This window comes from Platichthys flesus, chromosome 20 (genome assembly GCF_949316205.1).
Source record: "Platichthys flesus chromosome 20, fPlaFle2.1, whole genome shotgun sequence".
Taxonomy (NCBI): Eukaryota; Metazoa; Chordata; class Actinopteri; order Pleuronectiformes; family Pleuronectidae; genus Platichthys; species Platichthys flesus.
Genome location: NC_084964.1, coordinates 19,345,702 through 19,358,569, shown reverse-complemented (window position 1 = coordinate 19,358,569; position 12,868 = coordinate 19,345,702). Strand labels below are relative to the sequence as shown.

The following is a 12,868-nucleotide window of genomic DNA, read 5'->3' as shown; positions in this document are numbered from 1 at the left end:
CTTCTTCTTTAATGTTTCTGGCTGTTGTTCCCTCTTCTTCAATGTCTCTTCTTCCTCTTTAATTTATTCCTGACTGCCATTTATTCTCACCAAGGTTTACAAATCATTCAAACAATGACATGACTGTCACATGATTGTTGTCTTTTTTTTCTTATTATACACTCATGTCAGCATACGTGCATTTACACCTCTTTTGTAGTGAATGTAAAATAATTTAATTGATTCTTTAATTGACAGAAATTAATCCACGGCTATTTTTATTAATTGATTCATTGTCTCAGACTTTATTTATTTAAAGAAACAGCGTCTGGATCCAGTTTGTCAAATGTGAGAATTGTACTATGTTTTAAATGCTAAATGATAGTAAAATGATTGTTTGGACATGTTAATATAAAACAAAAGTTGCCACGAATTCCTCGGGCTGTTGCCATAATTTATCACCATTTTCTGACATTGCAAAGTAAAATAATTAATACGTAATTAATGAATGAAAATAACTCCTTATAGCCCAGGCAGGGTTATGAAGTGTCTCAGATTCTCCTTTCGGTTGAAGGATAATAGATTAAATCCAAGGGGATACTCTTATTTTTGTATGATGTAGCTCACATGAGATTTTAGTATAAAGTATATTTAAAAAAGCTGAAACAAAATGGTAATTTCTATAGAAAAGCCACACATTCCATAGTTAGTGTCTAAAATTGAAAAATGGGCTTGATTTAATATTTTTCTGCTACTTGGGGGCTTTGGAGTCGATATGTTGAAAAAGATGAGTGAGACAGTTTTCTCTATTTTAAATAACATTTCACTGATGAGAAAAAGACAACTATTCATAAAAGTGTACGTTGCACTGATAATAATAAAGGATCAGAACAAAGACTCACACAACAGAGTAAACAACAATTCATTTAATAATTAATCTTTGTGGTCTCTAGGGGAGGGGTTTGAAAGGTATAAAATGGTCATATTAAAATAATCGACCCAGTCTTTTCCCTCTCAGGATACCCACTGTCTAGTTGTCTTTTGACACAAGTCCTTATATTTTTTTTTTCAGTTCTTCAGCAGATGTCCCACTTATCCATGTATATAACTTATTTTTGTTGATGAAACAACTCGACAGTTCAATGTACAAGGCTCCTTTAGTTCCAAATGGATATAGCACACAACCAGGGACAAACAGGCAAACCTCCCTCTCAGCGTAATAAAGTCATAGATGATCCTTGAAGAGGCCGGAGGTTGCAGATCGTCTAGGCTCAATGTTCACGAGCGTTAAAACGTTTTGTGTGAAGCAAGCCTCCAGTATGATTCGAAACATATAACTACCTGGGGAGAGAGTACTGGTTGATACCCGAAACAATGACAAATAACATAACAGTGAATATATTTATTATTATAGAAGATAATTAATGTTAAGAATAATAATTACAAAGGCAATTTCTCTAGACTACTATAATCTGGTCCTGCTCGTATAGTCAAGAGGAGACTGGGAAACAGTTACAGGAAGCTCTAAAATACTGTGTTCACTCACACAGCTCAGCACAGTTCATTTTGCCATTCATCCTGTGGAAAAACAAAAGACAAGCCAAAGAAGGTTGAATTCATGAGTGAAGCTGAGGGTTTGAGGTTCGATTTCTTGGGGGTAAAGCAGGAAACTGAGGTACAACGCTTACTGATATTCATTAAATGGTGTCATCAATAATCTGTCTTCTCACAAGGACAAAAAAGACAATGACAGAACAGAACCACTTTACCACTGTGTTTCTAAAAACCCTCATCCAGAAAAACCTTATCAGGGCTTGATTTATGCAGGAGAGGGTGACGCGGAGGATGAACCCCTGACGTGTTCTCAGAGTGTACATCCTTTTGGAAGTTATTTCCATTCCACCTGGAAAAGGCTTGCTCAGAAGCATAGATCACAAATCACCTGACTAATGAGAGAAAGTTGTCCTCTGCCTCTAACAGCTTTCGAAAGGGAGTACTGTAATTACCAACAGTCAGTATAAAATAAAATACACCAAGGATGCCCAGGATCCATGTACCTTTAAATTGCACCGATTGAACCATTGGGCATATTCCAAGTCACACGAATGAGTCTTGCATTTCCCTCCCTACCGTCACATCCAGCCAGTCGTTGTTACCCCTCTCTGTTTGGGAGGCTGGAGCTGGTTTGGTTGTGTAAATGGGAGGGCAGGGTTTAGTAGTCTGCAAGCGGGAAAGGGGGCAGGTTGAGAGCAGCACAGTGATCCTGACATGTTCCTGAATCTCCTTCAGTGTTGTCCCTGTACTATCTGGACTCTCCATCTTTGTGGGCACTGTACAGTTGAAGCTCACCTGGCCCTGCAAGTCTGCGGGGAGGTGTGGACGACCGGCTGGTCATGGACGGAATGAGTGGAGGCGGTACCCCCACCATGCCTCCTGGGTTCTTTGCTAGCAGGCCGTTGGCCATGTGGTGTGGGTTCAGTGGGCCTAAGCGGGCATAGAGACCTGCATGGTGGTGGTGAGAAGCAGCAGAGGCTCCATGGGGAAGGGAGTGGGCGAGAAGGCCAGGGTGGAGCTGCTCCAGGTGAGCAGCAGTAGCAGCATGAGAGGGACCTGAGAGGTGAGCGCCTGGAGGGAGGTGAGGGTGCATCCCGAAGTAGCGAGCCCGCTCAAAGTCTTCTCTCAGGATCTGGGCACGCTGCTCATCTTCCATCAAGCCTCCTCCTGGTCCGAGCTGATGAGAGCGGTCAAAATGATGGGCCATTAGGCCGAACTCCTGGCGGACACCAGGGTTGGAAGCAGAAGAGGTAGGAGGGTGGTGAGCAGCTGCTACAGCTGCAGCCCTCTCAGCCTCCAGAAGTCGCTGATGCTGCAGCAACCGGGCCAAATGTGGATCGGATCGCAGGGCTAGATGTGGGTCTGACCGAAGGGCCATAGCCTCCCTACGGTGTTGATGTTGCTGCTGAGCTGCCAGCTCCCTCCAGGGGTCCCAGGTGAAACTGTGAGGGCCCTGTGGTGGTCCTTGGTGTGGACCATGGGAGAAACGTTCTCCTGGACCCATTACCAGCCCAGGAGGTCCCGCAACGCCCCCCATATATGCTTCAATGGCTCTTGAGCGGTCAAGCAGGGCAAAGTGTTGGTGGGAATGGTTTGGAGTGGGTGGTTGAAGTTGAACACCAGGAGTGGGAGTTAGTGATAAAGAGGAGGAAGGGGTACCCGACCTGTGGTGGTGTGGATGACTGTTGGGGCGCTCAAAGTTGTGGTTATGTGCTGGGGGAGGCAGGGTGATGGGGATGTGCTCCGGCTCCTCCTTCCGCTCCTCCTTGACCTTTACTGGCTGGAGTAGCATGGGAGGTTTGGACACAGGTGTTGGGGTTCGGTCAGGCTTCCTGGCCTGAGACAAAGACGTGACAGAGGCAGAAGCTGACGAGGAAGTAGGGATGTTGCCGTCTCTTTGGGAGTGTGAGGGTTCACTGTGATGACTGTGTGCTGCTGGGGCCATTGTGCGGGGGTAAAGGTCCAAAGGAGATGGGGCTGAGCGATTGGAGGGTGGGGGAGTGGTGAGCACAGAGGATGAGGAAGAACGTGGTCTGTCCCTGTCAGCTACTAAAGATGAAGATCCAAGAGGAGGCGCTCGAGAAGACCCTGTTGGCAGCGGCCGTTTGTCCCCGTCTCTGTCCCGCTCGCGCTCTCCGTCTCTATTGAAGCTGCGTGTCAGGTCCTCAATAGGCGCACTGCTCGCCCCAAGGCTGCTGCTGTGACCATTAATGTGGGAGACCGGGGTGCTACTGCGCTGCTTGAAGGAAGGACCAACTGGAGACATTCTCACAGGTTGTCGGCCATACAGCATATTGTCTCTGCAAAACAGAGGGAACAAGTGACATCATGAAAATCATGTTGTGTAAAATGGGGTAATATTCATACTGATCACAAGACAACTATTCCTCTCCATTTAAAGCCAGTATTAAAATAGGTGAGTGTCATACCTGTCCTTTTCGTCCTTGATGTGGGGGATGTCTCTCCTCTCTCCCTCCTTCCCCCGGTCCCTCTCATCCCTCTTGTCCGCCCCTTTAGCCCAGTTGGGGCCAATAGGGAACCCAGACGGGCCGCCATGCAGACGGTTCCATGCTTCTTGATGGTTGGGGTTGGACAAACCGGCTGGTGAGTCTTTAGGGCCAAACATGGAGCCAGCTGAAAATTAAAAAATAGATTTCTTAGAAAAAAACATTGTGGTGAATGGGTAAAAGCAATTTAACCTTTTGTTACCTTATAGCTTTCATACAAAATTCATCAATAGCATTCTGTTGGTTTCGAAGATGCCCTCTCAAGTTTAATTATAATTTAAGGAAATTACAAACACTACGTGCTGTACTACCAAGGACGAGGGGAGTAAATATTCTCTCCACACACACAATCTATTGATTGAAGTTCAAATTAATAAATCAATGAGTTGTAATCACAAACTGTTATCGCAATTCTCTCAATATACACAACACACGTAGGAATTGTACAAGGATAAGATTCAAACGATCCTTCAGGTCTTGTGTTTCAACTCTAGAAAGGAGTTGTGAGACTGACCCAGTGTTGGGCTGCCGAGTCCTCCGAAGGCACCAGTACCCAGAGCTCCCAGCGGAGTGAAAGGTGGGGAACGACCATATGGATCTGAAAAACGAGGGTCAACATTAAAAAAACTGTGCGGATACAAACATAAGAGTTGTGAGAACTGCGCAACCCATAAATGGATTTCTGTGGATTTGATGATTTAAACTGATCGTACCCAAGTGTGCAGTTGGAGCGAGGAAAGAGGAGTGAGGTGTCGATGGAGAGATGAATGGAGCAGAGGACGGATTAACTGCACCTTAAGGAAGGAAATTAAAACTTAATTAACAATGTCACGAGTAATCAAAATTAAGAACATCAGGTTCTTCACACCCTTAATGCTGTGACTCAGAAAACAATAGTACAGGAGCTTTTTTAAATATTCAAGACACTTTGAATCTTAACATAATTTACTGTTCTTCAAATAATTAATAATTTTCCATGAGCTACTGTTGAGTCGCAAAACTGTTTCAACTCTCACCTGTAGCCGAGAAGAGACTGGGGGGTCTTGTGAGGTCGTGATTGGGAGGAAGAGCTCCTCCCATGGGCCCGAGGGGGCCGAGTCCCCCAGCTCCAGGAAGACGGGCCAGCAGCTCATTACGGAGGTCCAGCTTGTGAGGATCAGCATGCATCAGCTGAAAGAGGGGGCCAGAAAAGTTAACCTGGTATTTTTTAGACATCACCACACTTTCTATTTGAAAGGCAACGGAGATTTACATTCAGAAAAACAACAGCATGACTGCAATGAGAAACACGTACCTTGACTTTTTTCTGATGGCTTAGAATCATCCAGGCCACATAAACATGCATAGCACACCATTTTCCTGGTTTCTGCACAGCACAAAAATCAAAGGAATTTACTATGTTGTTGCATGTACCACCTTAAAGCCTTTGCACACAGAGTCAGACTTCCTTCTTCAGGGTCAGAGATCTCATCTAAACTCAACACAAGATTGGAGTTTCCAGTTGGAGATGAGGTTACTCTCAAGGGATCAGTTTGATTTTGGAAATAGAAGAGACATATATGTTTAAGTAGCCACAGACATAACTGAGGTCATTTCTGAATCTGGAATATCTAACTGGGTGTGCAAGGGCAGAGGATAAATCAGTAGCAGTCAAGATTGCAAGTGAGAGAAGTGCAAAGAGTGAGTAAAGCAGTGAGAGAGTAAAACAGGCTGAAGGTTTGAAGGAGCCAAGGGATCTGGTTTTTTTTCTTACATTACTGACTTTCAACGATGTCCCAAATGGATCAGTTAGCTACAAGAGAACAGAAGTGTAAAACCACTTTTAATCACAGAGTCATGTCTCACTCTCTATCAGAAATAACCTTTTGTACTCTTTACTGCACTGACTAGGCCCGTGTCGCAGCACATCCCAGACTGAACTGGCTTTCCTCAAACAAAAAGACAAAACACTGAAGGAATGATGCAAACAGGTGAGTAAGCGCGCTGCCCTTACCCTGGGGTCTTTGGGCTGCAGGTGGTGAGGCACAACCCCAAGACGTGCAGATAGATCAGGACCGGATCCCTGAGGGACAAGAGGCTGTCACACACAGCACAACACATCAGCCTCAACCTACACATCTGCAAATGATTAACATCTGACATTCTTGTTGTGTGTGGCACCACCGCTGTGTGTCAGTGCTCACTAATAAACCACTCTTCACATTTAATCCTAATTGTTACCAATCAGGTTTCACATTTATATCTATTTTCATCTTTGTGTGTGGATGATCAAATTTACCCAAACTGTCAATGTTGAGGAGATGAAGAGAGTTATTCTCACCTTTGGCTGAAACGCTCCTGTCAAGGAGCTGAATGGCCCAGTGGGAGGAATCACAGGCTGAATACTCGGCACTGAGGGAGGCGGGTATTGTGGAAAGAACTGCCACGACACAGACAAACATATATAGAACATAAGTGACCACTTATCAGCTTTAGAAATATACAAAAAAAAGTTTTTCCAAAGCTCATTTTAAGATCAGCCTTAATTCTTTAATTTGCAAGTGTCCACCGTAATTGTTAGTCAGAGGATGCAAAATACTCACAGGGTGTCGGTACAGCCCGTCCATTTTGCCGGCATACTTATCAAACTAAAATATAAAAACAGTGCATGGGTTAAAACATCTTAAAAATCTGCATTTAATCCACATTCCAGCCAAACTCGTATTTCAAGTTGGACACAGATGGCCAGTAAAATAGCAGAGGGCATCTCACCAGAGGTTGCGCAGTAGCTGTAGGGTGCAGGAAGGGTGTGAAGTGTTGGTGTGTGTGCGTGTGTTGGTGCTGATGGTTGTGCTGATGATACTGGAAGGCCATGGGCTGGATGCTCGGCTGGTTCTGAGACGTCCGGCCCGATGAACCCGGTGTGGAGCTCGGCGCTGATGGACCACCAGGAGTGGAGCGACCTGCAGCCGCTGCATTGTTTTCAGCCCCTGGGACGCTGCGTCTGCCGTCACGATCTGGAGAAATCAAGGGGGACATATTTTAATTGTTATGCTGCAATATTTAGTCTATAAAAGAGGGTTCCAGATACTCATATAGATACAGACTTGATCTTTAGTAAAAAAGGGTTGATAGACAATTGTTTTTGTTGGTTGACTGTACCTGCTGCTACTGAGTGGGTGGGACCTTGTAACAAAGGTGGAGGCGGAGGCAAGCCGGGGGAAGATGTGTACAGGGCCCCAGAGCTGGCTCGGGATGGAGGTCGGAGGGGCCCTGAGGATCCTGAGCTCCGAATGTAGGGTAGTGACACACTGGTAGAGGGAGTTGGGGGCCGCATGGAGGATGACGAAGACGCAACCGATAAAGCAGATGGAGGTTTGACTGGGGTGTTGCTCCTGAAAGGAAGAAGGTGTGTATGAATCATGTTTTCTAAAATTGATTTAGTTGAGAAGAATCAGACTTTATATAATCTATTCACAAGTAACATACCTGTTGTTGATGTTGTAGATGGAGTGAGCTCGTCCAGGTAAAGAGTGGAAGGACTTGGGTTTGGAGAGCGGCGAGTTGCAGCTGCCGTTTCTGTTGATGGGGCCGGGCCGGGGGACCACGCATGAGGCTGTGACTGGAGAAGGCAGGCCGAAGGGGGCAGAAGAGGTAGAAGAAGTAACAGGTTCTGGGAAATGCTGCTCCAGGCTTTTCTCGTGGCTTCGCTCCAGGCCAGATACCCGCGGGGTCACCATCAACCGTGAGACGCCACAACGGGCCGGTAGAGCTGGGAAGGTTTTGCCAATGGTTGTGCCAATGGTTGAGGGGACAGGCTCCACAACTGAAGAAGACAATATAATTTTTAATTTAATCACATTGCTGACTAAATTCCATTTTAACGGCCACAGCCATATCTGTTACGCAAGATAAAATTGTTTTTAAATTAGGGGAAAATAGCGCACTGCTTCGGATCAGCGTTCAATATGTAACAGTTTCCACATTAACTCTGAGCTGCCTCATCATAAACAGTTTCAGGAGGAAAATTATTTTCCTAATTTTCCATAAAGATCTATTTATCGCCACGCTGGGGCCCATTGAGTGACACATGAATCGTTTCATGAATTTAAAGTAACAGAACAAAGCTATTCTCCTTTTCTCACCTTTTCTAGTGCTGACTGTGAACACTGGATCCATTTCATTGTCAGAAGCCTGGAGATGGAAATAAAACAAAGATTTCATTATATTAATGCTTCATCTAGACTCAGTGACAGTAAACATATCAATCAGTAATATTAATAACTATACCAAATCAAGAAGTGTGACAATGTGTTGAAGGACTTCTGAATTACAGAACTCTTTAATACTTAGTTGATTTATAGTGTAAAAGTTATAGCAACAAAGCTCCTTCAAATACAATGACAAGTAACGCTTAAGTGTTAATTGCCATGCACTCATTAGCTAATAAACCCTGGAAGAAAGACAACAAGAAAGAACTACACACCTTATCTCCTGTATCACTCTCAGTGTCACACTGAAAGAAGATGGATACAAAAAAAATCTGTTAATCATCAAATGCAATATCTCAGGCAGTTTTAAAGAAATGGCTCGAAATAAAATAAAGACATGAGAAAATAACATATCACATTCAATACAGCGTCAGAAAAGAAACTTACAATGTAGCCAGTCTCCAAAGGATGTCCCTAAGATACAAAAAAATAATAATATTTTTAGCGCCAATTGTTTTCAATAAGGTTTTAAATGTGGCTTTATAAAAAATACATAAAAAAAAAAAAAGTTTACTTGAAATAATATTTCCTTGTTGTGTGGAATCACCCTGCACTTGAATGATAGGTGTAAGAATTTGGTTTTTGTGCAAACTGGTTTAACTAGATAATTTTCAATGGCAGGATATACAGATTAGTATGGGAATGTAAACACATATTTAATTTGGACTCACTGACTCAACCTCCAACATGACAGGATGAAACAAACTAGAGCCTCTAAGAGCTTTAACTCCCTCACCTCTATCCTTCTTCTCTTGCTTCTATTCTTCAGGCTGGGGTAGCCGTGCGGGGCTCCTTCCTCCGGCTCCGACAGGGGCCCTCCACCGTTCTCCTCTGGCCCCCTCTTCCCCTTGTTCCTCCTTCCTGGCATATCAGTGCGCTGACTGGGCTTCAGTGAGCAGTCCATCTGATAGAGTTATTAAAAAAATACAGTGTTTATGCATCTACCAAAATGTATATGCCTGAGGCCACAGACATAGCTACATGATGATTAGTGTCCTAAGTTTTACTCTCAGTGAAAGCAAAAATAGAAACATGAGAACGATGATGAAGCCTATGTGAAACTATGACATCAGCTGTTTGCGTGTGGTATGGTTTGAGATTTTTTCAATTTGGTAATATCTAAAAATATAGATTACACTGATCAAAACAGCTTAAAAACGACTTAAGAGTTCAATCAAAACCTCTTTGATAAAAATCCACAATAAAATACTTCATAGACATTGTGTACAGAGGTTTCCATGTTTCTGATTATTTAGTTTTCCCACTTATCTAATGCAGGAGGTCAAGAGATAAAGAGGACAAGATGATTTACAAGTTAGAAATAGGGAAATAAAAGCATCTCAGATGAACAAAATAATGTTTCACTTTGTTTTGTCTGGATAAATACTGGAGAATATTAACATCTGCAGGGCCAGAAAAACATAGAATAAGATATCAGGAACCAGCAACTTATGTAACAAAGTGTTCCACCATAATGAGAAGATGATTATTCGCATTAAGTAAAATCTATGGGTGCAAATTAAAAAACTCTAAAGCAAATGCAATCTTATATCATCACGTCTAGAAATTAAAAGGAGATGGATATATCTTATTATATTCTTTTTGTATGGATGATTCATAACTTTTAAAGTCTGAATTCTTTATTATACCAAAAGATAAATAAACCTCAGCTTAAAAGGTCAACATAAAGGTCACCACAGCTTATCTGACCTACTTGTGAAAGTGTTTTAATTGTTAGGAGTTTTTCTCTTGGGCAGAATAACTGCAGACAGCTGCTGCTATTGCAAAATTGAGGCTTTCCACTTATTAACAGTTTCAGGCAGTAATACACCACAAAACGGGGTTTGATAGGGATTTGACTGTAAAATCAATTTACCCATGAGAACAGTGGACGTGTGTTCAAAGAGGCAGTTATGCAAAATAACCTTTGGACAAATAATTGTCCTGATGCAGAAGTCAAAGGCACAAAGCATGAGCTCCACCCTGAAGGCAGATTACTAGAAGGTTTCTCATCGTCAAATTGCCAAATGTGTCTGATGTCACATTAATAATATGAGAGCTCTAAATTTATGGCGGAAACTTCAAACCAACCAAATGCCGATCATGGAATCCTCATGTGACTTGTTTTCATGCTCTGCTTTGGTGGATAGACAACTGACCTGACCTGAAAACTATTAGAAGAGGAGCCCCAGCCAAGTGCTTAAACAGAGGGGTTGGGGTTATTAATACACAATTATAGTCATGTATTGTTCCTTTCTTTTTCTGAGAAGCCATTTGGCAGCTCTTCAACACCTCACAGAATTAGAACATGAATAATTGAGGCCTCTCCAGAACCCATCAGAGGGAAGCCTTGGGGTTTGGGTTTGGCCTGAGTGCTTTCTCCAAACACGGAATGGTCCGAGTGGAAGAGTTCACCCCTCAGCCTCTCTAAACCTGCAGCTGCAGGGATGGTGACACGATGAAAGGTCAAAATGACTGGGATGAAGTTTAGATTTAAAACCAATTAAATAAGGGCAGATGATTGAGCCAAATACCTGCCGGCTACATGTGAGAGTCATCCATCACTGCGTTTGCACTAATGTGGGGAATGAGTGAGTTTGATGGATGACAGCTGATGACTGGGTATAGAATCCAGACACTTACCTCCAGTGCCTCCAAGCTGATGAAGCTCGCAATAGCGAAGCCATCGATGATGTCTTCCTCGCAGGACACGGACTCCCTCTTCCTCCGGCGTGGAGGCCTGTGTCTCCCAAACCCGGGCCGGCATTCCCTCCCCCCGGGGCCCAGCACAGTGTTCGTCCCGCACGCCTCCCGGTCGGAGCCCGAGGACAGGGATGTGGCCCGCTGCTCGGCCAGGTCCACTCTCCGCCGCCGCCGCTCCCTGTCGCGCTGGGAACGGGAGCGTCGGCTCTGCCTGAACCCAGTGCTTCGGCTCGGGCCCTCCATGTTCAAAACCCCCGTCTGCAACTCCAGTGAGACCAAAAGGCACTTGAGTCAAGTCCCGGTCCGGCGGACAGGCACCGAACCGCAGAGACAACACCACCACACGGGCCCTCGCAGGGAGCCTCCGTTAAAATGGCGTTAATGAAACCAGTGGCTATTATTCACCGTCCTTTGACAACAGTCCGCGGGCATCTGTGCCTTCCCTCCGACTAAATGTGAGAGTCATTTCAGAGAAACTCAGATCCACATGGGAATTTAAATGACCCGAGACAAACACACGCAGACAGACGGATGTCAGGGTATAGCCGATTGTGTCTCGGAGGAGGCTAACGTTAGCTGGCTGGCAAGGAATTCAACCGACAACCACACAAGTTGCACGCATGTAAACAACCAATAACAGACACGTCTTGTCGTGACAAAACAGGACAAGTCCCCTCTGGGTTTGATTCACGGAGAAACTCACGCTAGCATCAATCAACACAACCGGGAGATTTCCTATAATTCTGCACACGCCGACAAATTTACTAGCAAAAACGATGCGTTAAGTTGGCTAACGGTAACAAGAACACGCAAAAACAGCATTAACACAACTGCCACGACACGATATCGCGTTGCTGCGAAATTATAGTGTTTAATTTTGTTAAATTACTCCCAACAAGAGGAGTAGAAATCAGCTGTCTGCTTGAGTTTGCGTAGTTGATGCTACGGCTAGCTAGCTCAGTGTTGATTTCAGCCAATTAGCCTTTAGCTCGCACGGCTAACTCGGCACATTACGATATATTCAGCCCGTAACATAAGAATAAAAAGATATTCTTAAAACGTGTCCGGGGTCTTAGACCCGCTGGAGGCTGCAGCGTGAAGCTAACTAACGCTCACCGGCGAGGAGGATGGATTCTCGGGTGTCGAGACGCTAATGGCCGATAGAAATGGTTGAATTCGCATCAAAGGAAAGACGTAACGTTAGCTCTCCGGTTAGCCACCGTTAGCCGGCTAAACAACAACCTCTGTGTTTTTTTACAGGAAGCAGGAGGGACACGGAAGCATTTCAACAAACTATTCGGACACGAAGTGATAATATTCGGCGTATTCACACGCAGCTCTCCTTCCCGTCCATCTCCATCGTAAAGGGGAAAAAATCAAGGCCCAAGCATCAAAGCCTCGGTGTCGATTTCCATTAACGAGGGTGTCGGCCGACCCCCGTCGGGCCGGGCAGCTCCTTCATGCAGCCGAGTACATCCAGTGTTTTGGGAGAAGTTGGAGGCGAAGGATTCCGCTCGACGGCTCCTCTTTCTCCTCGGATCCAGAGGGAGAGTAGTGGCGGAGAGGCGGCTCGCGGCCCCGCTGCTGCCCCCGTCACAAGTTTCCACGGAATTGGGAATTTATCGTGAAAACCGGGGAGACACAACCCTTGTCAGACCGAGCCGTGCATTGTGTGCGCCGCTCTTCTTCCTCGCCCATCGCACGGGCAGTGTGGCGGCTCCGCTCCTGCACACTGCCGCCGTGTGGAAAGTCCACGCACACATCCACACCGCTGGAAAAATGTCTTTGGTAACAATAATATATATTATTTTACATAACAAAGCACATACAAACCTAATGCACAAGTTTATCAAAGCCAGGACAAATCAGGAGGCT

The 12,868-nt window shown here is 44.7% G+C and overlaps 1 protein-coding gene across 6 annotated transcripts; it reads right to left on the bottom strand.

Annotated features, from left to right (window-relative positions):
* Positions 1-890: 890 nt before the first annotated feature.
* Positions 891-12,683, bottom strand: fbrs (fibrosin). Of its 6 annotated transcripts, none has more exons than XM_062413955.1 (18): positions 10,934-12,683; positions 9,027-9,194; positions 8,678-8,704; positions 8,506-8,535; positions 8,165-8,213; positions 7,509-7,845; positions 7,182-7,414; positions 6,792-7,036; positions 6,623-6,667; positions 6,361-6,459; positions 6,034-6,117; positions 5,794-5,832; positions 5,335-5,406; positions 5,057-5,210; positions 4,754-4,834; positions 4,555-4,638; positions 3,963-4,167; positions 891-3,833 (listed from the first exon to the last, which is right to left on the bottom strand). In XM_062413955.1, the coding sequence occupies exons 1-18, from the start codon at positions 11,234-11,236 to the stop codon at positions 2,282-2,284; spliced, it is 3,807 nt and encodes a 1,268-aa protein (XP_062269939.1). In that variant the 5' UTR covers positions 11,237-12,683; the 3' UTR covers positions 891-2,281. The 6 variants fall into 6 exon arrangements, with proteins under 6 accessions (XP_062269939.1, XP_062269941.1, XP_062269940.1 ...); XM_062413957.1 differs by having other exon boundaries at positions 6,034-6,102; XM_062413956.1 differs by having other exon boundaries at positions 7,182-7,411.
* Between the last annotated feature and the right edge of the window lie 185 nt (positions 12,684-12,868).

Excerpts from the sequence above, each read along its gene's own strand:
- fbrs (XM_062413955.1), bottom strand. The coding sequence starts at position 11,236 with ATGGAGGGCCCGAGCCGAAGCACTGGGTTCAGGCAGAGCCGACGCTCC. Across the intron at positions 7,415-7,508 it reads ATCTACAACATCAACAACAG|GAGCAACACCCCAGTCAAAC; the intron begins GTATGTTACTTG and ends TCTTCCTTTCAG. Across the intron at positions 3,834-3,962 it reads ATCAAGGACGAAAAGGACAG|AGACAATATGCTGTATGGCC; the intron begins GTATGACACTCA and ends TCTGTTTTGCAG.